The following is a 26,352-nucleotide window of genomic DNA, read 5'->3' as shown; positions in this document are numbered from 1 at the left end:
CAATACACAAGTAAGCCTAGACATTTAGTTTTAAACTTACTGAGGTTTAAATGAAACCTCTGCATTTTGTTAAACTATTAACGGTATTAATGGTAATGTGTATTGGTTTTAATCTTCTTTAATAGGACCATGGTTGGAATACAGTAAGTAAGTTAGCATATAATTAGAAAGCTAAATGTGTCTACATTTCTTTAATGCAATGTATATATATATATATATATATATATATATATATATAAGCAAAAGAGCATGAATGGAACTACATGAAATTCATACTAAATGAAAGCTGTGACCAAGCGCATTGAGCTATCCTATTATGTACACACACACACACACACACACACACACACACACACACACACACACACACACACACACACACACACACACACACACACACACACACACACACACACAAACACACATAGACCACACATACACCAACACACACACAGACACATATTTCCTTAATATCATCCAATGCAACAATGACCAACAGGTCACGCAAGGGAAGTACTAAGAAGGAAATGGGAGGGGACTTTCAGACTTCCCCACTTCTTGTCTCGGAGGGTTGTCTATGTGAAACAACTCGTGAGTTCCTTGACAATCAGACCCTTTCAGTCTTCAGAAATGAGCTTGATGTTGTGGATTTCCCTCATTCTCACCTACTACCCTGTAGCAGGTAAGAGTGCTGCCCTATCCTGCTTTAGACTCTCATCCGCAGATGGAGGGAGAATGATTGAGGTCTGACAATATTAATAAAAAATGTTTAAACCATTTTAACTCAGTTACTGTACTAAAACGTATCTCTCTCCGGTCTTCTATTACAATGACAGTAAGTGTCCATGGACTCCCCACAGACATCTCTCAGAAAGGTTGCTTATCCTTGTTGCCCCCGAGTGGGGTGATCTGGACAGAGACAGGGAAATCCGCCTCCATCCGCTGCAACATCGACTTACAATGTAAAGAGGGGACCCCCGATGTCCTGTGGATTGTGTTTGACGCGAAGAGAAGCCATCACGAGCTGAGAATGTCTCCAGGGTTAAACTATACCCTCCAAGCGGAGAACCTAACCATTCACTCGCTCAGCCCAGATGACAGTGGCTACTACCTCTGTGCAGTACGGAGCAAGTTGACCCCCTTACATGTGGTGATGGGTACAGTCACTACTCTCGTCGTGAGAGGTAAGAGTATCCCCAGATATTTACATGTAGTCATTTAGAAAACCCTGTTATCCAAGACGCTTTTAGAGTGAATTTTAGATACGTAGTTGTGAAGAAGCAGGTTGGGGATTGGGCAGCTTAACCAAGGACGACTTAGGTTGGACAGCGGGCGTTGGGGCTCAAACCCAGAAATTTCCAGCAGGGAACACCTTAGCCAAAAGACATTTCACGAGTAGAGACCATGTCTTCAACAGTGTGTTAATTGAGTTAGTTTATAGATTCTGAAAGTACGAGCCAGGTAGTGGGAAGATGAGAACTCAGTGAAGATTGGCCTGTAGCCCCAGGGTGGACGTCTGGTGGCCTGCGCTCCATGTATGGATCCACCTTCTGGACCGGGAGAAGGAGATAGTAGGGAGGAGACGGGGAGTTGATGGGTGCGAGTGAAGAACACTAGAAGAAACGTGGATAAATGAGGGTTTAAATATAGGTGGTGATTGGTAGGTAGGTGGTGGAACAGGAATGGACTTTCAACCAAACTTATGTTTACTGAACTCCGTACATCCTGCTCTTAAGTTAATGTGGGCTAAATTAACTTAGTCTGAATTATCTGCTGCTGAGTTTTGAGCAATGTTTGCTGTTGTCTTTCTGTGCTTTCAGGGAAGGTCATGCACAAAGTCTGGCATAGCCTGCTGTGGCTGCTCTTCACCCTGTTGGCCATTTACACCCTTACATTAATAATCCTGATTTTCCGCAAGAAGGTCATTGTTTGTTTATTTCACGTTTCCATTGTAACGGTGACACAACCACTTCATAAGCCTCAAACCATCAAACTCACAGCAATGCACTGTTTTTTTATCTACATTTCAGGCAGGTCCTCACCGGAATTCTTCTATAGGAAACTGTGAGTCGCCTAAAAAGGTAAGTTAATCGATGGTATCTTGTGTGTTGTGGTTATTCGGGCCTATAGAGCAATCTCGACGCAATCGGCCTTAAAGGTAAGTCCATTGGCAGAGACTTAGGAAGAAAAACTATGGCTGTGGTTAATCATTATTTTTCAGAGTCCTTTATGAGACTGTTTCCTTCCTCAAACTTCAAAGTTCCTCAATGTTAAGTGAATGCTTGTTATGAACCGACAAAGATATATTGTTTGTTATTCATTTGTTATAGAGTTCCTCAACAACAAGAGTGCAGTTCCGGAGTGTGGTGGAAGAGTTGTACAACAGGAGGAACTTGCACGGCAAAGGTTCAGATGACGGTAGCGGAGAAGAGCCGCCAGGCAAGGTGAGAAATTTCCCACCCACTGATGTTGCATCAAGACATCGGTGTTTCAGCTTGTTTTGAAAGAAATTAGCCTCGTCAGGCCCTCCTGATGGTGCCATGGCATAAAAATCTCACTTTATGAGGTTTTCTAACATAAATATGAGTTCCCCTAGCCAGGGCCGGATTAACAAATCATAGGCCCCTGGGCACAAATGTCTGAAGTTTCGTTTTAATAATGAATTTTAAATGAATACCCTATTTAATAATACCATGTATAACTATTTTAAGAGTACAAACATTCATAAAAAAAAAAAAAGTGTGGTGCCCCCCCACTGGCTGGGAATGGTTGGGGCCCCTGGGCACAGTGCCGTGTGCCCTAATGGTAGATCCGGCCCTGCCCCTAGCCTGCCTATGGTCCCCCAGTGTCTAAAACATGAGTTCGGTGTAAAACGAGCACTAGGTGTTCTGCTCGCCTTCGAAGAAAACGGAGGCTCAAGCGCGCTGATTTGGAATTTGGTTTCTTATGTCGTAACACTGCAGTAAGCCCCTCCCCTTACTCTGCCTTGCCCGGCCAGAGCAAGTGCCCCTGACTGCAGCCCGCAGATCGAGGAGGAGCTAAATGTGGGCGGGCTTAAACGTTTAAGCCCGCCCACATTTAAGGAAAATTCCGCGCAGTATCATGGACCAGACGGAAATACGTTCTCCCGCTTCGTTTAGTTGACTTAGCTAATATAATTGTGTACGAGTGTACGAAATAAGTTAAAAGTAGGAATGTCTATCAAATACATGAACCCTTTTCCATATTACCGGTAAGTCATTGTGCAGTGCTGTGCTGTATTGATGTTTGAGAATGTGCTGCCGGATCTCCGCCACCAGATGGCGCCCGAGAGGATAAAACCATGGGTTAAACGTTTAGACCCGCCCACATTTAGCTCCTCCGCTCGAAAGCGGGAGAACGTATGATACTGCGCGGAATTTTCCTTAAATGTGGGCGGGCTTAAACGTTTAAACCCGCCCACATTTAGCTCCTCCTCGATCTGCGAGCTGCAGTCAGGGGTTACTCGGCCAGAGACTTGGCCCGCCAATGAGACACGACCGTGCGAGCGCCACATGTGTGTACACTGTAACGTGTGTAAAGTGTTTCTTGTCGGTTCTTTGACTTCTCTTGTATTTCCACAACGAGACTGTAGTGGGGGTTATCTCAGCCATGGTTGAGAAGGAATTGGAGGAAAGGAACTTTGGCTTTCACTCCCTGAAGTACATGAACTGCGACATGCCGCCGGTTATGGAAAGCCAAGAAGGCCACAAACTGGCCCCTAGAATGGTGCGGTAAAAGTGCTAAACCGTTTAGCACTTTAGCACTTTTACCGCAAGTGCGGTTTTGCACTTTTACCGCGCCATTCTTGGGCCAGTGTCCGGCCTTCTTGGCTTTCCATAGCCGGTTGCCGCGAGGCACCGCCGCCACGAAGCCCCACCACCCGGTGTTGTGCCGAATCTCGACCCCCCCCCACATATTACAACCCCCCCTTCGCGTGAACACGCATTAACTTATTGTCAACGCCCCATATTTTCATTTAGTTCGAGGCGCTCTTCCTTCTGACAATATTAGTCAAAATTAGTGTTTATATTATATCAGAACATCACAAGTTGAGCAACTTATTACAGAAAGCGATGGCATATTTTAGGTTTTACGTTTTAAGACGAAAGCGTACATGGAACCTCCGACGACCCATGTACGCTACAACATTCACGATAATGAACTACGAGAGCACTTAAATACGTAATAGTTAAATTGTTAAAAGTAATACATTCATGCATTATGTTATTTACTCATATTATTTTTGACAACCTCTTGGTAGCCTACCCTATAAGCACATTTAACTGTAACTGATCCAAAACGTGCCATAGGCAGCTTGTTGCGTGGCCTCCTTCCCATGAGCAGTTGAGCTGGTGAAAGGCCTACTGACTCAAGGGGAGTAGACCTGTAATCCAGTAGTGCAAGATGTTTGTCTGGTGCCTTGATCCAGAGCCTCTTCACAGTTTGCACGGCACGCTCCACTTCACCGTTTGAGTGTGGCGTTTGTGGGGAAGACGTGACGTGTAGGATGCTGTAACTCTTGCAAAAGTCTTTAAACTCCTCTGAGGAGCACTGTGGGCCATTGTCTGTCCTCATGGTTGCAGGGATGCCGTGCCTGCCAAACTGCGCCTGCCAAAGTGCGCAGACTGCGCGTGTCTCTCGATCCGTCCACTTCAATGAACTTTGAGTAGCAGTCCACAAGCAGTATGTACTGTTTCCCTTCGAATTCGAAGAGGTCTGATGCTACCTTCTCAAAGGGAATGTTGGGTGTTTCAGTTGGTTTTTAGCAGTTGTCAGTTTATTTTGAAAATCTGCAAACAAACGGAGGTTTCTGACTACTTCTTCAATTTGTGCATTCATACCTGGCCAGTAGAGGGCTTCACAAGCTCGCTGTTTGCTTTTAACTATTCCCAGGTGTGATTGGTGTATGAGCCTCAGCATGTGCTCACGCATGGTGGGGGGTACTACTATTCGGAGTCCCTTGAAGATGAGTCCATCAGACAACGCGAGCTGGCTTCTCGAGTCCCAATATGGCTGAATCTGAACAGGCACCTCACGCCTGTGCTCTGGCCAGCCACACTGAATAATCTGTTGGAGACAGCTGAGCTCTCCTTTTGTGCGTACTTTGTGCGTAGTTCTGTATATTTCTGATCACTGACAGAGACAAAGTTCAGCATGGAGATGCACTCTAAGCCATCCATCTCTGGCGTGTTCTCCGATAGCTGTGCTCTGGACAGTGTGTCCGGGAGCTCCATGTCTTTTCCTCTTCTATACTTGTTTAGTGAGATCATACCACTGCAAGCGAAGACGCATTCTCTGAATCCGCATGGGTGTAGACAACAGGGTTTTCTTGAAGATGTCTTCGAGAGGTTTGTGATCGTTGTACACTGTGACATGTGCTCCAAATATGTAATTGTGGAACTTAGTGCAGGCATGGACAATGGAGAGTGTCTCTTTTTCAATTTGCACATAGTGCGTCTCTGCGTCAGTGAGTGACCTTGAGGAGAAAGCGATGGGCTGATCCTCTTGCAGCAGGACCGCTCCTAGTCCACTGCTGCTGGCATCACAGAATATCACAACAGGCTTTGCAGGATCAAAATACTTCAGCACTGGGGGATGTGTGCACAGCTCTTTTAGTTTGTCAAATGCCTGTTGCTGAGCTGGCTGCCATGCAAACTCCACCTATCTCTTTAGGAGCTGGCGCAGCGGCGCATCCACTTCACTGAGGTTAGGGATGAACTTCGACAAGTAACGAAGTAACGAAGCCCAAGAAGCGGTGGACACCTTCTTTATCCAACGGTGGCGACAATGCCCTGAACAGCTTCCACATTCGCTGGGTCAGGCTTCAGACCATCAGCTGTTATCAGTTGTCCCACATATGGCACAGAAGGCTGGCGTATGTGGCATTTATTGAAGTTAAGCGTCAGGTTGTAGCTCGTAGCTTTCTCGACCACTCTGCGCAGAATTGCATCATACTCCTGCACCGTGGGGGCAGCTATAAGGATGTCGTCCATCACGCTTACAGCTCCTTCAATGCCCTCGAGCATCTGGTCCATGATGCACTGGTAGATTTCAGGCGTGCATTCTAAACCGAGTCTAAGCCATCTAAACCGACCTATTGGTGTATTGAAAGTTGTGAGGAAGGACAATGATTCATCCAACTCTATCTGCAGAAATCCTGATTTCGCATCTAGGACTGAGAAGACTTAAGCACCTGGTATCATTGAGACAACCTCCTCTACGGTTCGCATGGGGTGATGTTCTCTCTTTATGACTTTATTTAGGTCACTTGGGTCTATGCAGATTCTCACCTTGCCAATTTTTACTACGGCGACCATGGAACTCACCCACTCAGTAGGCTGCTCAACTTTGGTAATGTAGCCATCTTCTTCCATTTCATGCAGTTTCTCCAGTATCTTGCCTCTGAGAGCGGCTGGTTACCTCCGTAGGATGAACTACACCTTTTGCACGTGGTTCAAGCTTTATGGTGTATTTACCTGGCATGGTTCCAGTGGTGCGCGTCAGCTCTGGGAACTCAAGAAGTCCAGCAGGAATACGCTGTGTTTCAGTATTGTCAGGGTTTCGTGTGTAGCGCCTATCTGCATCACTCTCCAGTAAGTCAAGGCGCACAATCAGCCCCAACGCTTCAGCTGAAGCGCCACTGAGCACATTCTCTTGAGCGATGTCCAAATTTCAAACACTGCGGTCTCTTTACACTTTTTTGACTTGACTTGTAGATTAACAGCAGCTACAGGCCTTAGCCGGTGATTGGAGTATGAGCGGAGCACTGTCTCAGAGCGCTTCAACTCACCTGTGTGGGCAAGCAACTGGTAGCTATTTAGAGTCAATGTGTTACACTTTGCGCCTGTATCAATTCTGAATTTCACTTCTTTAGACAGAATTTCCAATTTGACCACCCATTTATCAACAGTGGGGTCTTTGGGCTGCATCATACTTATGCTCAGCATTCCCTCATCATCTGGTGAGTCTTGGTCCGAGTCAATACTCGCAGTGTTTACTGCACGCTTGTGGCACACTGCCACCCAGTGGTTGGGTTTTTGGCAGTAGGAACAAACAGAGCCTTTTGCTGGACACTTTCCTTGGTTCCACTTGTGCTGCGGGTCTTTTCGACACTTGGTGCAGTTTTTTGACGAGCTGACTGATGCTTGTTGTCAATAAGTAGAATTATGAACAACAGTAGGTTTATTAAACTGCGCATGCGTACAAACGGCACTACGGGTACCCAGGAGGGACAGAACAGACCGTAGTCATGGGAGTAAATCAAACAATACATTACAGTGGCTTACCCCAGCAGAGAGCTGGAAAACTGGAAGAGCATCCGGTTTGCGATCATATATATAGATTTAAAGGTAACAGTAGATGGCACAATTAAACTCATTGCAGGACAATTCAATATACAGGCTATATACACATTTTAGCAGGAATTTCAATAAAATAATTAAAGTATTTCTTATACCCGTTACATATATATCATATAGATACATTAATTGTGGAAAGCAGCTAAAATCATCTCTGAATTCACAGGCATACTACGGGACTCGGCATGGTGCCCGAGAGTCTGAGGTCAAGGCGTACTGACGTCAACCCTCTTTAGATTAGATTTGCGTCCACCAGATGTTTAGATTAGCTCCACCTAATGCTTAGATTAGTCAACCTAATGTTCAGATTAGCGTCAACCTAATGTTTGGATTAGATTTGCTGAGGATGTTGACCACATAGCTAGTAATGTATGACTGACCGGCTGTGGGCAGGCATACGATATGGAGAACAGCTCTGTTTGTGAGGTTAAATAGCCCGGGATCTTATGATCGTTAGTGTCTTTGCAAACCTCACTCGGCTTTGTTGTTGCTTGTTTGCGGGTAACAGTAAAGTCTCTGTCAATACTTGCTCCAGACTCCTCGTTTCTTTTGCTATCTCTCAGTTAGTCGAAGTGTTAGAGAACTCTGGTATAGTTTCTGCTACATAATTATTTAGATATAGAGCTCAAGGACTCCGTGTGTTCTAGAATATTTACAGAACACGGCTAAAGGCTGTGTGCGCCGCGTATTGGATGTATTGGATACATCCACTGTAAACAGAGCGCATGGTACCGTGGCTGCAAGCTGCTCAGGGCCACACCCCCACGCTCCTCCTTGACCCGCCTCGCTTCTCCTCATTTGCATTATAGCTGCAGAAACCAAAACAGCGCATTTGGGGGAAGCTCAATGTGCGACTGGCTCGGAGTGGCTGTAACTCTGCACCATGGCTGAATTTCGGGAACGTCTTTGAATACTGTGTTAGTGGCCCACTAATACCTATATTACAGCATCCATAAAATAGCATGTCATGGCACCTTTAAAGAGCTTTTACATCACACAATGCATCATTGATTTTTTTTGTTGATACTCCTCCATTGAGAGAGGACTCAAGAGGGTTTTCTTAAATTACTGTAAAATCCTAAAGCGGCATTTAATGATAGTGTAACGGCATTGGGGCGAGGCTAGCCCATTTTTAGGGGTGCTGAAGCACCCCTAAAAAGGGGCTCAGCACCCCTAAAACTTGGGAGTAAGAAATGTTGTTATTCTAAAAAAATGTGAAGAAAGATTGTCTTTGAAATTGTTAAATAATGTCCAAAACATACTCTGTAGTTTGTGGTTTAAAAGGAATATGTTAAGGACGAAAATGAAAACATCCCCGCTTAGCAAATGGTATCATCCTCTTCTCACCCACTCCTTCTCTTCTGTACCTGCAACGCTCCGCAGCCCGACCGTCGTCCAGCGCGACTCACGCAGAGTGAGATCCGTTTAGTTGTAGTGTTGTGAATCAACTAAGTAAGTTGCTCCAAAGCTGTGTCTCACACTTCTTTCCTTTTACCTAGAGTTGTTCCGATTCTGATCATCATAGATCATCATCATAGATTTATATCAGTTATTTTTCAGTTGTGTCTGACTATCAAACTCGACAATAATTAAAGTTAAATGTTTTTCTTTTGCTGTATTCATTCATGTTTTACAGAGGATTTAACCTGAACCAGGCTTTGCAACAATAATAATCACATAACATTCATGCAGGCGTAGCAGTCTAACTCCTAGCGTTACACTCTGTGTGTGTGTGTGTGTGTGTGTGTGTGTGTGTGTGTGGCCTGCCAGTGAGCAATGGACATACGACAATTCTTTAAAAGAAAAAAGACGGATTCAGGTGAGAGACTAGGGATCTTCTTTTTCTTTTTTTTCTGAAAAGTGTTAAGCTAAAGTAACATAATATAAACCAGCTATCTCTATGTTGTATCAAATTACTTATGTGGGCAAAGGTCCCCTGCTTTCTTTCTTTTTTCAAACCCGCAATGGAGAACAGCTTCTCTTGTGAAAGGAATTTGTGATTAAAACATTATTGTGTTTCTAAGCCCAATAATAATAATAATAATAATAAAGATATTTAAAATGACACGCCTCTGTGTGCCTTTGATCATATTCTTAGAATCTGTAAATGGTCTCCATAAAAAAAATTTGACATGACAAACTGACCTCAACTCTCCTGCAATATATTTGTGTATTATTGTCAGTGTCAAGGGAAAGAGAGAAAGATGGAGAAGGAGAAAGCGCAAGAGTGAGGCAGGTACAGTTCAGGACATGCTAGCAGTGTACAAACTCCTAGATTCTGAAATGTTCCCTTCACTGAAAGCTGTTATGCAGGTTGCCTTGACAATACCAGTTAGCAGCTGTACATGTGAGCGGTCTTTTAATGCCTTGCGTCGGCTCCATACATGGCTCAGGAGGACCACAGGCCAAAGCAGACTCCAGCACCTAGCTGTGATGTCCATTGATGTTAGGCTTTCGGTACAAAAGGATCCAATCGCAGACGGAAGGCTTGGTTATAAGAATTTTCTCGGAGTTTATTCCAGCAAGGCACAGGTATCATACAGGCACGATCCGACAGAGACTGAATGGGCACACTGAGCTTAAGTAGCCACAAACCAATCAACACACATTAGCAACAGGTGTGTTCACAAACTCAGGGGATATCAGCAAACCAAAGAAAAGCAGGAAGTAGCAGGGTGGAGTCGAAAGTACATTGCAATCCAAAACAAACAGAAAACACCACCAACTGACCTACAAAATGTGAATAAATAATAAAAAACACTTGTTGCTGAAAAAACAGGAACTTAAATATCAGGATCCCTTACAATTGAGTAGGAGTTGCTTGAAAGAATTGAACACCAAAGGGTCATTGACAGGTTTGCCACCCTCAAAGTTCGGCGACATAGATTAACTCTCCCAAAGTAGAGTGTATTACCTGCATACATGGAAGAGCCAGATGGGGATTCAGGGGAAATACTATCAAAGATTTCCCTCTCTTTCTTTTTGTATATATTCAATTTCTAAGTATTTTCAAGTCCTGGGTAAAGTATTTTTTACTTTTTGGGTTTACCTTCTTTTTCTTGCTCTAGATGTGAAGCTTGTTTTATGAAAGTTCAGACAGGTGTGCAACCAAGTAGATTAGAGATGGCCATTTGTAAATAATTTGCAGAAGATGACTTGCATTTTGTTGTCCAAGTACCTGTTACTTTGTTCAATGACAATAAAATTGAATTTTATCTAATCTAATCTAATCTAATGACTGTTGATACAAAAGGAGGCACATGGAGTTAACGGTCAGTGAAGAGGGTTTTGTGTTTGTTACAGGGGGCTGTGTGAACTGTCACAATAAAGATGGTGCTCTGGAAAGGGCTCCAAAAAAAGAAAAAAAAACTTTTGAGTTAGTTGAACCAATGTTAAAATGATAGTTATTTTTCAATAGACATATTTTTTGTTTTTGTGTGAAAAAAGGGTGGGTGGTGTGGCAGTGGGGCTCATTGAGTGCTCAGCTCCCCTAAAGCTCTGACCCTAGAATCGCCCTGTAACCTAAATAAAACTTTGTTTTGCCTCGACTCGCATGAGAAACACTGTGGAAACAAGCATGCATTAAAAAAAAATTCACAATTAATTACTAAACAATTAACATCTTTTGACAGGCATCCAATGATGACATCTATCAAAATGTCTAAGCACCGTTCCCGACCGACCCGAGGAAATGAAATACGCATCAAGGTGACACCAAAACCCCAAACAAGTTACGCATTGGTGTTTTCTATCGAAATAAATGAAAGAAAATTGGGAGATGTGTACTATCAATCACATCTCAATATGTATATTGAAAGGGTTGTTACAGAATCTAGGATGTTTTTCGATTGTGTCAGACAGGCCGTCAAGCTTTGAAAATAGTTTTCTGGAAGGATGGAAGGGTCAAATAATGACATTAACTATTTTTCCCCAAATCACATCCTTTATTGTTTTGCTTCATCATCAATTAAGTCAGCACAGATCCAGTCAAGATGTGGTCAAACTATTAATGCAGCATTATATATTATTGTATATTAATTTAGTTTCATAATTTTTTCTTAATAAACAAATACAAAGTCAAATTAGGCGATTGTTTGATTTGATTTATAATAAGACAAAAAAAAATACCAAACCACATTCTCCCTCATTCACAAAAACAAATCAAGAGATGTACGTCTACTACATTGTAGTAGATAACTAAAGGCACAGACCGGCTCCAGAGCTTTGAAGAACATAGATAACATTCACAGTCTAATTTCAACATGGGGGCTGGTAATATAAAAGTTCCCTTTGTAACGACAGAAAACCCCCCACAGTAAATGACAAAGATCCCTTGTCCTCTAAAATGCTACATTACATTGACGTCACCTACAACTGTAAACTAGTTGTCTAAGGTTAAACTGCGGCTGAAGTTATCCGTCGATGTACTTTGTGTCGACTGTGTGACTGTTGCGGATGGAGAACGGTCTCCAGGCCAGGGCTTGTGTGGTGGAGATTATCAGGGGGATCAAACACACGAGGTAGAACATGACGCTGTGCAGGCTCTCCGTGGCTCTGGAAGTAAGACGAGAGCAGACGTGATTATAAAAGTCGTTAGCGTTATAATGAGTCAGCATTGTTTAAACATGTATCCATCTTTTTTTCTTAATTATATAATCATTTTAAAATACTTGCGGCTTGCTCTCTGTTATACTTAAAGATTGTGAATGTTGTAGAGACAAGATATACAAGATAAACCAAAGACCAAGAAGGACACCAACCAGACAGAGCTGTTTTGCAAGTCACAAACTTAGCACAGAGTGGACATTCCGTTAAAAACGGTAACTCCCTTAGAAAGAGGAAATTACATATTCCGTAGGCTTTCTTATGAAATATCTTTGTGTTCTTACTCTGGGTTGGAGGTCTTGGTGATAACCTTCAGGTCTTCATAGTTAAACTGGTTGAGGATGGTCACCACGAGCATAGGGGCCAGAGACTGGGCGGGTTTGGTGAACAAAGCATTGGTTCCGAACACCATTGATGAGAGAGGAGAGCTGCAGATGGGGAGGGGGGGAAATGAATAATCTTTCGCAGTATATACAGTATACATCATGTCGGATAGCAGCAATGTCAATGAATGACAACCACATCATTTCAACTTTACATTTGGGATTACAAGACTAGATTCTTTGCTGCATTGTTCCAATTATCACCATGAGCGATCAGTTTAAATGTACGACCAATACGTGCGCGCACTTGCACACACAAATCCTACCTGCGTTTATACTTCTGTAGGTCTGAGTCGATGATGTCAGCCAAAGGCAAGTTGAACAAACTGAACGATGCCTGTATTAAAACCCTATTGATAAGAAACAAATTCATGGAGTACTTTCATGGATAGCAAAAACATAGCAGACATACATGGATTAAATACACATTAAATGCTAGGCATATTGACAACATACACACACATTGAGTGCACATATATTGGACTATGTGGTCCAATTAAATAGGACCTTAACCACAACATCCTTTGCCTCTATCTAAACTCTTGCTTTGGAACAATCCGCACCAATTCAACTGTGTGTGACTCCTGACTGTAACAACAATGTAACATCAATGTCCTACATGTTGACGGAGAGAAAGACCGCCAGGACGTAGTGGTGCTGGGGACCGAGGGCCAGCATCACCATGGCCATGACCCCCTCTACATAGAAGGTGTACAGAATCATCTTGTAGTACCCAAGATCAAGGAGCAGCTTCTGGCTGCTCAGCACTAGGATCTGAGGAGGAAAGAGGTAGTGTTTAAGAATTGTACACACATGACAAAGAAATGACTGATGTCTTGAATGTGCTACTGAGAAATTAAACACAAACTGATCCCCAAATTGTAGTATTGTTAAGTGAAAAAATAATAGGCGACAGTCCCAAGATTTTGTCAGGGGTTACTGTTTGAGTCCTGTTTGATTTTTGTGGGGTCTACAGCACGAATGACACAAAATATCGATCCTACTGTCCAATCTCAGAGTTTACCAAAACCATTTGGGGTCGCCTGATATGCATATGTGGTCAGAACCTTATAATCTACAAATACGTAATGATATGTTTAATGCAAAACAATCCTGTATATAAAACAGTCCCCCTAATGATTCATAGCCACAATGGAAACAGCGTTGTGCAATGTGCAAACCTTGGCTGGGACAGTGACATAATGGGCAGATGTTGATTGAGTGATAAGGATGTGTATGGAAACAGAAGCAGAAGTACAGTGGAAGAAGTCGGGGTCGCAAAAAGACCTTGGGTGGGAGGGAGAGAGATAGAGAGGGGAGAGTGAGAGTAAGAGAGATAGAGAGATGCACGGTTACCTGTGGACATATGAATCCAGCGCCGTACATCAGACTCTTCGCCAGCGGCGGGAGCACATTTAGTGGAATGAGGTGCTCGGTGATTATCATGGTGAAGTTATTGAAGAACGCCAACATGAACACCTGGAAGAAGTTCATGACCACAAACAGCTGGAAGTTGCGTTCAGACAGGATCTGGCATGTCATGGAGACCACCGCGGCGAACGAGAGGGCCGGTTGGCCGGATTTTTTGTCGTCCCCGGGTTCTGTCGGTGCCGACGACGGCGATGACGTGCCGGAGCCCTTGTTGTCAAAGCGGCTCTCGCTGTGGAGGCCAGTGTAGAACATGCAGCCGCAGCTCAGCACCGCCACCAAAACCATAGCACTCTGGAAGGCCGAGTAGTCCTCCATGTTCCTGGAATAGAGGCCACAGAACAGCACGCTGGATGAGCCAATCAGAGACGCCACCTGGGGGGAACACAGAAGAGAGGGATGAAAGATAGGAGAGGTGGATCCTTTGAATGGTGTGGTTGTTCTCTCTTATACATGCATACATGTATGTATGTATGTATGATATTGGTGTGGCTAAGGAGTTAGATGGGCACCAAGTTAAGCATCCATTCCTAATGAAATTAATTTGAACTAAATGTCTGTTTCTTTGGATACAGTCAATGTCTAAATGATTGTTTTACATGCATCCAGAAAAATGTCATTGATTTGTTGTTAAGTTGTTCACCTGGTTGTACTTAATGAGTCTCAAGCGGCTCTGATGGTGGCCGGATATCTCGGCGAACAGGGCGCACTGGGAGAGCAGCACAAAGGTCAGCATGCCGTCGAACGCGCACAACGCCACTGTGAGATGCAGGCCACACATCCAATCGCCGGGGCTGTACTCTCGCCATGGATACCAGGCCAGCAGAAAGGCGAGGGAGTAGAGCGGCGCGCCGTACAGGATGGCGAGGCGGCGGCGTGAGCAGCATTGCACTTTGGAGTTGTCCTGGAGGTAACCGAAGAGAGGGTCGTTCACCGCGTTCCAGATCATGTACACGACCTGATGGACAACAGGAAGGAAATGAAAGCCTTAAAATATATACGTATATATCTTGGCCAGGTCAAGCAGCATGCATCAGTATTCAACAAAGAGACAACAAAAACGGACAGGAAACATATGTGACCTTTATCTATCCACTTTCGGTCTTACAGTCCACTGGATACGTTAGGAGTAAGATACAAAGGCTATGACCAAATACTCTTAGGGCCATATCCTTCAGGGTTGGTATATTGTTCTGAGCATAACATGTTTCCGTTAAAAAAAAGACCTTGAAATGTTAGATATCGTTCTGTTTATTATTAACAGGCTTAGGCTACACACTATTCTAAATAACATATAACAAATGCTGACATTAATAAAATACAGAGACACTGATTTAGTTTGTCCATGTATACCAGTTATATATCGTGCTGTATATTAGGACACATTATTCTGATTAACATATAAACAAATAGAATATTGTAAGATAAATATCATAAGAGAGACATACTGATTTTGTTTGTCCTTGTAAACAAGTTATACATTATATATATTAAGGACAGGCTACACATCACAGCAAATATTCTGAATAAAAACATATGCTAACACAAATTACATACTTGTGACTGATGGAATGCACCCTCTGATATTTGGTACTTATTGAGAAAGAGTTTGACATAATAGAAGCTGAATATACTGTTCATCATGCCAGCACCGAGAGTCGTCATGGAGAAGGCCACGGCTGCAGGGTTGGCCCCGAGTTTTATCAGGTGTCGCATGACGTTAATTCCTCCGCCGTAGGTGCGCGCACCTGAGCGGGGTATCTCTGATGCGGGGTATCTCTGTTCGGTGGTTAAATGTCATACGTCCCACAGAGTCACTGTAACCTATTGGTAAAGAATGTATACGTTAGAATTTGAACCGTTGATCTTCAAGAGCGTCACCATTGATTAATGTAAGATTTAACTGTGGATACAGCTCTTAAACATCGAGGCCTACCTCTGGATACATTTACATAGTAGCGTTTTAGTCCTGCATGGGATGCAGTCGTTAAAAATCCATCTTCCGTCTTCTATATTTCTTGAACCGTTTGAAACAGTTAAAGTAATGTAATCAATTATTTGCAACGGCGTTTTAGTTATTTTATTTACCTTTGTAGAAAACACTTTCACCAGACAAATCTTTGCAGATCCTGTTGAATGTACGCGGAAATAGGATGTGTGCACCGCTTCCAGTTGTCAACACAGATTCTATTGGACAAGGGAATTTGTTGGCCCCGCCCAGTTATTATCAATTGGTCAATCATCGTTCTATCCTCGCTGACGTCAAATGGAGTTGAAATCCACTTCGGGTGTCTATCCTGTATAAGCGTTTGTCTGCCACGTTGCGGGAGATGCCTGGAGAAGTAGTAGGCAGGCTACTACTTCCTTTGGGAAATGCTATACATAGCCTACACATCTATATTTGTATGGCCACTGGTTTTATTATGGTCGGAGGCTTCCTCGAAAGTTCCCTCCGAAAATGTTAACAGATATGATAGTAGAAGAAGAATTTGAGAAGGATGAAGAGCCTTGGTATGGAAGGCAGGATCTCGAACATGGTAAAGAACCTTTGGCGGTCGCGCCCTACAGCCAATTGTTATCATAATAACGGGTTTCTGCTATAGCAATATACCATCTGATTGGTGTAGCAATTGATTCAATAGCCTACAAATGTCAACATTGTATCCTACCCGCTGCTCCTTTTAAAATGTTTTCTAAAGTTGCAAGTCTTTAATGTTAAACATCCTGCGCTTTTTATCGAGTTATTAATAATAATAATCATAATCATAATAATAATAATAGTAATAATTAATTTATAATGTATAATACTTATTACAGATAATTACGCATTATAAAAATAAAAAATAAAAATAAAATAGTACTTTTAATCATGAAAAATCGATTACATGAAATATAGCCTACTCTTGTGAAAGTCACACTTTGTATTCATGAGAGCTCACTGATAACCCGTGAGAGTTATCTTCTCTCTCCCCTTTTCCCCTAGGCAGTTCTTTTTCATGTTGGTCATGGTATTGTTTTGACGGTTGTCATTTTATTATCGGATCATAGCGCTTTATTGTCAATCGTTTTTGATTGACAGCTGATTGATATCGTTCTCAGGTTTTCTTCTGAGAATGATGAATGATTCTTCCGTGTCTCCGTGTGTTTTCATAGATCTCCAATTGGCAGCCCAACTGGGCAAGACCTTACTGGACAGGAACCATGAGCTGGAACAATCTCTGCATGAGATGTATGCAACCAACGGCGAACAGCTTCAGGAGATAGAGGTGACCTGAAAACTGTCGTGGTGTTGTTGTTGTCTTGTTGTTGTTGTTGTTGTTGTTGTTGTTGTTGTTGTTGTTGTTGTTGTTTTGGCAGCCTAGAGTGATGCCTTATCAACATTCAAAGGATCGGTATACTTCTCTGGTCAACTCATATTAATAACCTTCATTTTTATAATGACACCTGGCAGTTTGTTTCAATTTGAACGTATTTATGTATGCATTTGATGTAGGCTATTTAAACCTACTTTACCCCATTTTATGGGATGAAGAGTATTGCATTGACAGATCCATGCTAGACCCCCATTCTCTTTCATGGTAGCGACACCTTTACGAGTGCTTCATTACCATCACAGAAAATGATACTTAAAATACTTCAAACAATGTATTTTTCTTTACCTTGTTACAAGTTAAACCGGTAAAAAAAAGAGACATTAAAAGACAGAAAAACATTCTGTAGTTTGTCGCCAATCATGCCAGTTATTACTTGGCGCAAGAGAAGATTGCATAACCTTTTGTCTCGGGTGGCCGAACAAACAACCATCTGTAAATGACATTGTTTGCAAAGTCCTGAATATGAAGCAATCTGTAGTGCTGTTATGCAAATCCACATTGCTCAACCGTATTAATCCATGTTCTAGTTTGTGGTTTACCATAAGAGGATAGAGCTGAAACCTAAGTGTGGGCATGCTAACCAGTTTCCATTAGTAACATGCAGAATACCTGCAACATTCATAATTAACCTTCATTTATTTTCATTCATTGTGCCGTCGCTACAGCCTATTTTGGACTATTAATCTCTTGGTTGCAAGACAGGCCATTCGTCAGAGATAATAGCCTTAATATGCAGAAAGTGGGCCGGTGGCTTCAGGGGAGATTGAGTTTAATAGGATTATCTATAACTGTCTGACCCCTATCTAGCATCCAGCCTTAGCCTATACTGTAAAGGTCAGAGTAAGTCCCCTATCCCTGCTGATACACACCTAGATAGCTGCCAATCGTTGGTTTAAGTTTAGTTCTGTTGATATTTAGACTCTAGACTGGACTGGTTTATCAAATAGTCACCATTTTGAGGGACTTGACTTAAAGAACTGTACTTGAAATACATGTTTATGGTCATCTTTCTTACATTTTTCATATTTTTCATCACTGTGGTGACGTTGTTTAGTATCACGCTTTACCCCAGTTCTACCGATATACACTAAAGTCCCTTTTTATTGAGTATTTTATTTTGACCAATATCCAACTTTTTTCCTCCATACCTCAGCTTCAACTTCTGAGGTTCCTGAATTTCACATTTGTATTATTAACTTTGAATATGAACTTAAAAAATGTCCATACTTTTGCCTATGTCCAAACCTGCCCTCAGTGCATCAAGAGAGGACTCTATCATATGATCATATGTGATTCACTGTGGTTGGATGTTCAAATACTAAGTAGCAAGCAGAGCTATAGGGTGAACTACTGTACTTCTTAAGAGCCTTTGTAGGCTAGGCCATAAAGTGGTTGAAATGCTACACACCCCTATCCATAATGCCCCAGCATTGAAGACCAAACAACTCCATATTTTTTGCGGTTAAAAAACAACATTTGTTGCGTTTACAGTAACATTTATTCAACAATTTTGTACCGATATCCGATTTGTATAGGCCTATCTGTGGAGCACTTTGCAACCTGCTTATAAAGGACCGCTAAACTTGGTGACTGAAATTATTTACTCCTCTCTTCTCCCCTATGGGCCAGAGAATTTGGCATCAACATCTGATTTATGTATGTGGAGCGCTTCGTAATCGACTTAAAATGGGACTCTACCCCTCGGACAGTACCTGAGCAAGCAGGTGGAGCTCCTGCGGCAGACCAACGAACAGCATGCCAAGGTGTACGAGCAGCTGGACCTCGTGGCCAGGGACCTGGAGCACAGCAACCAGAGGCTGGTGACGGACAACCGCCTGGCCCAGCACAGGATCAACAGGTCTGGATCAAACCCTGGCATGGTGCAGGCCTGTGGTTCCCTCATAGTAACTATTTAAACCTGCACTATGAAAGTTCCTTTAGTTCCTTGAGTTGAAGCTACTGTTATAGCTCCTCAATTATAGTAATGTGTTTTTTTACACTGATGTGTATTGTCTTTTGATACACCGGTTTATTCATTTGTGTTTGCAGAGATGGTCCTTTTAATTGGGTTTTCTATATTAAAGTCCTAATTGTGTCATTATTAATAGCGTGCTGCACTGCCGCAATGAATCCAAAAAATTATATCAATGATATATTATCTATAAATTATGCTTTCGAAGATTTTGATCCATCATTCTGCTCATATTGCGCATTGCAAGAATGTTTTGCTTCTGGATCCTCAAGCGCTAAATGCATACCCCCCCACTACTGTTGTCTCCTCGTCAGTCTGACTGACACGGTAGAAGGGCTCCAGGGCCACATGGAGGAACTGCACACCCAGATGGAGGAGCTTCAGGCGGCCCAAGTGGAGCGCGCCAAGAGGCAGTTGGCTGACCCGAAACGCACCCTAGGGGCCCAGAGTGTGTCCTGTCTGAAGGAGCTGTACAACCTGCAACTAAACAGGTGAGAGAGAGAGAGAGAGAGAGAGAGAGAGAGAGAGAGAGAGAGAGAGAGAGAGAGAGAGAGAGAGAGAGAGAGAGAGAGAGAGAGAGAGAGAGAGAGAGAGAGAGAGAGAGAGAGAGAGAGAGAGAGAGAGAGAGAGAGAGAGAGAGAGAGAGAGAGAATGGTAACATTATGTGTGAGAGTATTTGAATGCAAGTGGTAGAGGAAGAATGTTTGCTGTGTGTGTGTGGCAAGCACTCTGTTAGGGGCAATTGATTATGATATAGAACTTTCATAGAAATAGTAAGACAAATAACAATTGAATAGTTTGATACAGGTGTGTGAGTGAGCCTTAATGTGTTGTGTGTTTCTGTATATATGTGTGTGTGTGTGTGTGTGTGTGTGTGTGTGTGTCTGTGTGTGTGTTATGATCAGATATCAGTGCAATTATCAGGGTAAGAAGGAACTGTTCTCAAGAAGGAAGTTTAAACAATGTGAAGCGATTACACCAGGAAGTTTATTTCAGATTGTGAGTGTGTTTCATACTGGGGCACTGGATTCTTCCATGTAAACAGAGTACTGTTTATCCCCTGCCTGCTAACACAGAGCCACTTAGTCCTACCCAAGGCCTTTGGATAATCCTCTTGCGTAATAAATACGTATTTCAAAATGTACAACACACATTCTTGTTTTACATTTTGTTACATAACTTTAAGGTTAGGTTCTATTCATATTCTAATCTTCACAGTTTTCATAGGACACATTTCTTGAGCTTGACATGTATTTGTTATTATCTGTAAATTGATGTATCTATAATAGTTGTGCATGTTTGTTATTCTGTCTATCATGGTGGTTCTCGTAATAGGATATTAAAAAGGCAGCAAACACCCATGTTTTAATTTATCAAGATACAATTATATAGAAATATAATGAATATAATATCCTTATTTGCATTGTTTTTCCACTCTACAAAAATACCAATATAATTTATCACATGCCACCAATGTCATGAAATAAACTTGAATTGCAGCCACGTTGTTTTATCCCAAGTAGCTCCATCACTGCGGTCTGATGCAGGCTCCTTTTACATCCATGCAGATCCAGGTCCAACAGTGGCTACGGTGAGTGGCACTCCGACTGGCCCTGGTCCTCCCCCGCTCCACCGCCATGGCGGAGGGACTCTCTGTGGGACGCGGACCCCGCGGTGGAGCAGGCTGCGCTGCAGCGCTCCATCCAGACCCTGCAGAGCCAGATGAGTGCGGAGCGGAGCCGGCGGCAGGCGGCCGAGCGGGAGACGGAGGTGACAGCCGGGGAGAAGGGGGCGCTGGAGGAGCAGCTGGCCAAGCTGGAGGGCTGCCAGGCCAGGCAGGTGGAGCTGGAGGCAGAGGTGGAGGAGATGCGACTGCTATGGAGGTCGGAACGCGCCAGCAGGTGAGGTCTCCCAGGGATGGGTATGTGTCACGAGGATGGGCTGGTAGTTGTAAACGTGAGAATCAACCGTCGAATCGACTTCCCAAGCAAACCTTTTCTTTTACTTTATTCCTGGTAACTAGGGTTTGAGGTAACTTGGCCAACCTTACTCATTTCTGCAGCTTATTTTTTGCATCTTTGTTAAGGCATTCCAAACCCCCTCATGCTAGTAAATGAAAAAAGTGGAGATAATAATAATTCTATCAAAACTTCTATTTGAAATTATAATATTATAAGGAGTTGTTGTAGGATTCAGCACGTTTTTGTCGTCTTGTCTCGCTGCAGTACCCGCCTCCTGCCAGACACCGTCTTCTTCTCCCTGGTGGAGGACACGAGGAATGATGACGAGGTGGGGCAGCCGGAGGAGGAGAAAGCGAGAGAGAAGGAGGAGGATCCGGAGAATGAGTTGCAGCGAGCCAGGCTGGGGCGTCAGAGGTGCAGCAGCGACAGTTTCCTGAGTGGAGCGCTGGCGGAGGAGCTTAGCCGCAGACACGACCAGATGTGTATCCGGCGGGCGGAGGCTGTGAAGCAGAGGGGCGTGTCTCTGCTGAACGAGGTGGACGCTCAGTACAGTGCTCTGCAGGTAGCCTCATACTGGTGTTGTTTAACCCCATACCGGTGTTTTCTTACTTCATACTTGTGTTGTCTACCCTCATACTGGTGTTGTTTTAAGTGTGGTACACACTGAACCAACTGTTAGCCATCAGTACTGTTTGGGGAGCCTCGGACAAGTTCAATAACATCTGTTTGGTGTAGTCAGCGTTGCATTCAGTGTTGGAAGCTTTTGGAACCGCGCGGACGGTGTCTGGTCCGAAAATGCAAAGTCTGAGAGCGTTGGCGGTCTGAGGAATGGAGCAAATAGATATTCTGATTGGTTATGTGCTGCTCGCACACAACCTGTGAATCAGCACAGTGTTTGGGAGGGGGAAAACTAGCGCCATGAGAGTAGTGCCACCCGATGGTAAGGAGACTTATTGCATCTCGTACACCTACAAACTAATATGTAGTTGGCTGGAATCTTCGCGGTGTCTCTCAATGCAACTTTTCTGCCGAACGGGTCAGAAGAGAGGCAAAGGATTGGTCGGATAAAGGCAGTTGGCCGTTGGTTTGAGTCTGGGCTTTGTGTGGGCCCCTTAACACATAACTGGTGTTGTCTCGGATTGTATAATTGCTGCCTTAAACGTTCATGCAGTGGAAATTGGGGGGGTTCCTATTTTACCTGCAAGAAGAAAAGACAAAAAAGTGAATCAGTGAATTAATAATTGTTACACATGATTTCAAATAAATCATGACAAAAATGACAAAGCAACATTGCCGAGGTTTTATAGCTAAACAGTGTGGATCCTTTTTTTTTATCATTATTGTGATCCTTATATCCTTAACACTCCCTGATAAACAGATTCTTGTATTCTTTGACAATGCCGTTTACTGTTACTGCATGAAAGCAACCTAACGATAACCAGGAGCCATGAGTTAGGTAGCTGCTCGATATATATTTGATTCACATTTATCATCCCATAATGTGTTTCCCAGGTGAAGTATGAGGAGCTCCTGCAGCGATGCCAGCAGGGGGGCTCGGCGGGGGTGCTCAGCCACAAGGCGATGCAGACTCCACAGGTGGGGGGCCCCGGTGCCGGCCTGCCTCCCCCAGACCTCTCCCCCTCAGCGCAGGCTATCGTTCCAGAGGACGGCCCGCCAGCTGAGTACAAGGTCCTCTTCGCAGAGATCTTCTCCCGAATCCAGAAGACCAAGGAGGACCTGAGTCAGAACCGCCGGAGGGCCCCAGATGAAGGGCCCTGCCCCCGTCCTCTGTTCTGATTGACGGCTGCACTCGCGCACGATTCTCCTACACCTTTCACGGGGTGTCACTCATTTTTACTATTAAGTGTTTTGGTGAAAGGATAACATGCCATGTCCATTGTTTCAGAGACCTCCAATAATGACCCTGTGCACCGATTGTACTGTGTATGTAGATATGCACATCATCCATGTCGATGGATGTGAAAGGTTTGGCAATCCGGTCTTTCTACTATTTTATATTGTGTTTTTTTGGCACACACTTGAAATTATCCGTGAATGTTGATCGATGTTGTCTCCTCAGATGGTATACACCTCAATTGTTTAGGTCACCCGAATACTTCCTTCAACCAGATATGTATTATTATCAATATTGAGTCAATGTATTGATAGAGGGGAGTTGGGCTGTATTTTATAGTTTTGCAAAAGCTTGAAATTCCTCTTACGGTATTTAAAATCGAGAAGTATTATATTCCAGTATTTGAGCTTTTGCTGCATAGTTCAATGAACAGTGTATCAAGGCCATTTGTTCACACTAATGCTTATTACATGCAGGTTTTTTTCATAATGCAAAAACCGTAATACCATGGACTGGACTGAATAGAGGGCTTTGTACAGTTAAGAGGTTGGACTGTTGAAGTTGTTGGTAACTATCAAAGGGTATTCCTGAGGAAAAACCTGTGGGGTCTTTTTCTCAGCAATACAGAGAAAAAGACCCCACAGAATGCATGTTAGAATGCATTGGCTGACTGTAACAATTTCTTAATAGGTCACAAGGTGGATTTTATATCAGAAATGCTAACTCTTGATTGTTCTGATGATTTGTTTTGACACTGTATGCTATAGTAATTGCATCTGATGAAAAGATTATAGTCCAGTGCCAATAGGATACTACTTTTGCTTTTTTATAATTGTCAAACTATTTATTTTTCTCAATGATTTATTGACTTTTCAAGATGTCACTGTGTACCTGATCTTTAATGTGATTATTATTTCTAAATACTGACTTCAAAATACTTTGAAGATTTAAATTTGACCAATACTGAATGCCGTTCAGTTGTATTTATTGATATTCGAAAATAAGGAATTATTTAATTCCATATGTGTCTTACAGTCACTCCTAACAAACTAAATTATTGTTGTTTGAACAGCGTTTTACTCTCAAATGTTTGGAGGCCAATTAGTATTTAAATTATTTTTTACTAAATAACGTATATTTTTGTATGATTATTATTCATAAGACTAACACTACTGTAATTATCCCTACCTGGTTGGATAAACATTGAATCGACACCCTAACTCAATTTATTTAAATAAATCTTCTATATCAAAATAGTCGTCAGAGATAACTGTTGCTGTACTTAGACAATAGTTGTTTCTATTCGGAAATGCTATTTATACCTTTTTTCTTAATTATTATTAATAACCTATGCACTATCAATTTCGTAGTGGATTAAACAATGGTATCTGATGGTAAGTGCTTCAGAAAATGCTGTAAGCCTTTCTAGTTGACTAAGTATACAGATTGTTATTGCTGGTGATCATTGTTCTAAGATGCAAATTTGTGCAGTAGCCTATAACTACAGCAATATATCGTTGTTGTTGGGCTTGATGTGGATGAAGGAATTACTGCTTCTAGGGTCCTGTTCAATAATTAAAGCACTTATGCAAACGCCTCTACCTTTTTCGTTTGTCCCTCAGTGTAGAAATACAGTTTAACAAAGATATTGAAATATAAACAATGTGTTGTTATGATTTAAAATGTATTATAAATAATGTATTCTTGTATAACATAGAAAACACTTAAATAGGTACCAAACAGTGTTTCATAGTGATATTATTAGGTTAGTGCATGCAGTGCTCAACTATTGTTCTTCCAAAAGGTCCCATGGCATGAACATTTCACTTTATGAGTTTGCTACAATTAATTTGAGTTCCCCTAGCCTGCCTATGGTCCCCCAGTAGCTAGAAATAGCGTTAGGTGTAAAACAAGCACTAGGTATCCTGCTCTGCTTTTGAAAAAACAAAGCTCAGACTTGCCATATGGGGACATTTCTCTGCTTTGCCCGCCCCGAGAATTTGGCCTGCCAATCAGCAATGAGACGATGAGCTACGACCGTGCGAGCGCCAAGTGTGTATGTGTGAACACACACACTGTAACGCAAGTGTTGTACACTTCTTTGTTATTTGGTTAACCGTTCTGCTGTTGGTGTTACGGCACATAACACGTCAGGATCTCTGACGTCTCTGGTATTTCCTTAACGAGACTCGTAGTGGGGTTTTCCCAGCCATTAAATGATTTGGGGGAAGGAATTGGGGGAAAGGAACTTTGGCTTTGATTCCCTGAAGTACATGAAATGCGACATGGAGGAGAAAGGATTGTTGCCCGCGTTTATTGACCGTGATTGTCTCACGCCGGAGGCCCCACCACCGCGGGGCGGGCAGTGGGGCTCCGGCATGAGACAATCGCGGGCAACAATCCCTTTCTCCTCCATGTCGCGGTTCAGTATACTACAGGTTGATGTGGAAGTGGAGGCTTATCTCAGCCATGGTTGAGAAGGAATTTGGGGAGAGGAACTTTGGCTTTGACTCCCTGAAGTAGATGAACTGCGACATGGAGGAGAAAGGGATTTTTGCCCGCCATTGTCTCCCGCCAGAGCCTTGCAGCCCGCTGCCCGCTGCCTGCTGCCCGCTGGTGGTGGTGCCTCGGCAGCGGGGCTCCGGCATCGCGTTCAACAATCGCGGGCAACAATCCCTTTCTCCTCCATGTCCAGTTCAGTCTACTTCAGATTGATGTGGAATTGGAAGAACCACCGACAGTCATTTGAGATTCATAATGTCGTATGGAGGCACACACAGCTTTTGGCCGTGAACACGAGCGCATGGGACCGTTGCCGCAAGCTGCTCAGGGACCCATGGACCTATTAAAGAAAGGACAGGGGATAAAAAAATGGCACCCATTCATTCCTATGAAAACTGCTCAATGGCGCAGGGCAACATCAAGGAGAGATTTGCTTCCGCATCATGGGAGCCTAGCAACGCCCTAGTGCATGACGGCCGGATGCAGAAATATATATTTTTTCTAGCATTGTTATCATTGTAGCATCATAAGCGAGAGTTCTGTCTACAAATCCCTCGGCGACTTAAAAAGTCACCACAGTGCCTAAAAACCTACTTAATTCCGGTCACCAATTTATACATTGCATGGTCTTGCTGGGCGTGCAATACAATGTAAAGTTGTGTTGTTTGTTTTCGGCCTGGTTTGCTAAACAGGCTAATGTAGCTAACAATAAAGAACGACTAGCCAATTTCATGACACAAGTCCAACTCGGAAGGCTGGCGTCCGAGGATTCAGGAACACACCATCAGTACCCCAACAGAGGAGTGCTGCGAGACGAGTGCGAGTAGGTACGGCTCATTACGGCTCAGTCCGGGTCACGCCCACTTTTGGCGGTGGAAACGCGATCCGTGCCG

General features: G+C 43.2%; 3 protein-coding genes across 6 annotated transcripts; 2 read left to right on the top strand and 1 right to left on the bottom strand.

The window, feature by feature from the left end:
* Nucleotides 1-570: 570 nt before the first annotated feature.
* LOC130374994 (immunoglobulin superfamily member 6-like) lies at nt 571-13,635 on the top strand. Its single transcript, XM_056581980.1, has 6 exons — nt 571-682; nt 837-1,184; nt 1,821-1,921; nt 2,031-2,081; nt 2,331-2,444; nt 11,012-13,635. The coding sequence occupies exons 1-6, from the start codon at nt 631-633 to the stop codon at nt 11,042-11,044; spliced, it is 699 nt and encodes a 232-aa protein (XP_056437955.1). The 5' UTR covers nt 571-630; the 3' UTR covers nt 11,045-13,635.
* mfsd13al (major facilitator superfamily domain containing 13a-like) lies at nt 10,889-15,992 on the bottom strand. Of its 4 annotated transcripts, none has more exons than XM_056581944.1 (9): nt 15,884-15,989; nt 15,732-15,812; nt 15,353-15,619; nt 14,439-14,753; nt 13,724-14,170; nt 12,987-13,141; nt 12,634-12,717; nt 12,269-12,412; nt 10,889-11,933 (listed from the first exon to the last, which is right to left on the bottom strand). In XM_056581944.1, the coding sequence occupies exons 3-9, from the start codon at nt 15,509-15,511 to the stop codon at nt 11,792-11,794; spliced, it is 1,446 nt and encodes a 481-aa protein (XP_056437919.1). In that variant the 5' UTR covers nt 15,512-15,619; nt 15,732-15,812; nt 15,884-15,989; the 3' UTR covers nt 10,889-11,791. The 4 variants fall into 4 exon arrangements, with proteins under 4 accessions (XP_056437919.1, XP_056437927.1, XP_056437933.1 ...); XM_056581952.1 differs by having other exon boundaries at nt 15,732-15,804; nt 15,884-15,985; XM_056581958.1 differs by having other exon boundaries at nt 15,732-15,764; nt 15,884-15,963.
* On the top strand, nt 13,742-24,578 carry cdr2a (cerebellar degeneration-related protein 2a). The gene is made up of 7 exons (XM_056581969.1): nt 13,742-16,332; nt 16,949-17,061; nt 18,879-19,027; nt 19,456-19,632; nt 20,710-21,042; nt 21,367-21,664; nt 22,615-24,578. The coding sequence occupies exons 1-7, from the start codon at nt 16,254-16,256 to the stop codon at nt 22,897-22,899; spliced, it is 1,434 nt and encodes a 477-aa protein (XP_056437944.1). The 5' UTR covers nt 13,742-16,253; the 3' UTR covers nt 22,900-24,578.
* Nucleotides 24,579-26,352: the final 1,774 nt, after the last annotated feature.

The sequence above is a fragment of the Gadus chalcogrammus genome, chromosome 2 (assembly GCF_026213295.1).
Source record: "Gadus chalcogrammus isolate NIFS_2021 chromosome 2, NIFS_Gcha_1.0, whole genome shotgun sequence".
Lineage (NCBI taxonomy): Eukaryota > Metazoa > Chordata > Actinopteri > Gadiformes > Gadidae > Gadus > Gadus chalcogrammus.
Note: the sequence above shows the minus strand (reverse complement) of the source record. Positions and strands in the feature narration are given on the sequence as shown.

What these genes read in the sequence shown, in the direction of transcription:
- LOC130374994 (XM_056581980.1), top strand. Translation starts at nt 631, where the DNA reads ATGAGCTTGATGTTGTGGATTTCCCTCATTCTCACCTACTACCCTGTA. An exon ending in CACTACTCTCGTCGTGAGAG is followed by an intron (nt 1,185 to 1,820) that starts GTAAGAGTATCC and finishes CTGTGCTTTCAG; the next exon opens with GGAAGGTCATGCACAAAGTC. An exon ending in TCCTGATTTTCCGCAAGAAG is followed by an intron (nt 1,922 to 2,030) that starts GTCATTGTTTGT and finishes TCTACATTTCAG; the next exon opens with GCAGGTCCTCACCGGAATTC.
- mfsd13al (XM_056581938.1), bottom strand. Translation starts at nt 15,511, where the DNA reads ATGCGACACCTGATAAAACTCGGGGCCAACCCTGCAGCCGTGGCCTTC. An exon ending in GTGCATTCCATCAGTCACAA is followed by an intron (nt 14,754 to 15,352) that starts GTATGTAATTTG and finishes GTTGTCCATCAG; the next exon opens with GTCGTGTACATGATCTGGAA. An exon ending in CTACAGAAGTATAAACGCAG is followed by an intron (nt 12,413 to 12,633) that starts GTAGGATTTGTG and finishes CCCCATCTGCAG; the next exon opens with CTCTCCTCTCTCATCAATGG.
- cdr2a (XM_056581969.1), top strand. Translation starts at nt 16,254, where the DNA reads ATGTTAACAGATATGATAGTAGAAGAAGAATTTGAGAAGGATGAAGAG. An exon ending in GCCCAGCACAGGATCAACAG is followed by an intron (nt 19,028 to 19,455) that starts GTCTGGATCAAA and finishes TCTCCTCGTCAG; the next exon opens with TCTGACTGACACGGTAGAAG. An exon ending in TACAACCTGCAACTAAACAG is followed by an intron (nt 19,633 to 20,709) that starts GTGAGAGAGAGA and finishes ACATCCATGCAG; the next exon opens with ATCCAGGTCCAACAGTGGCT.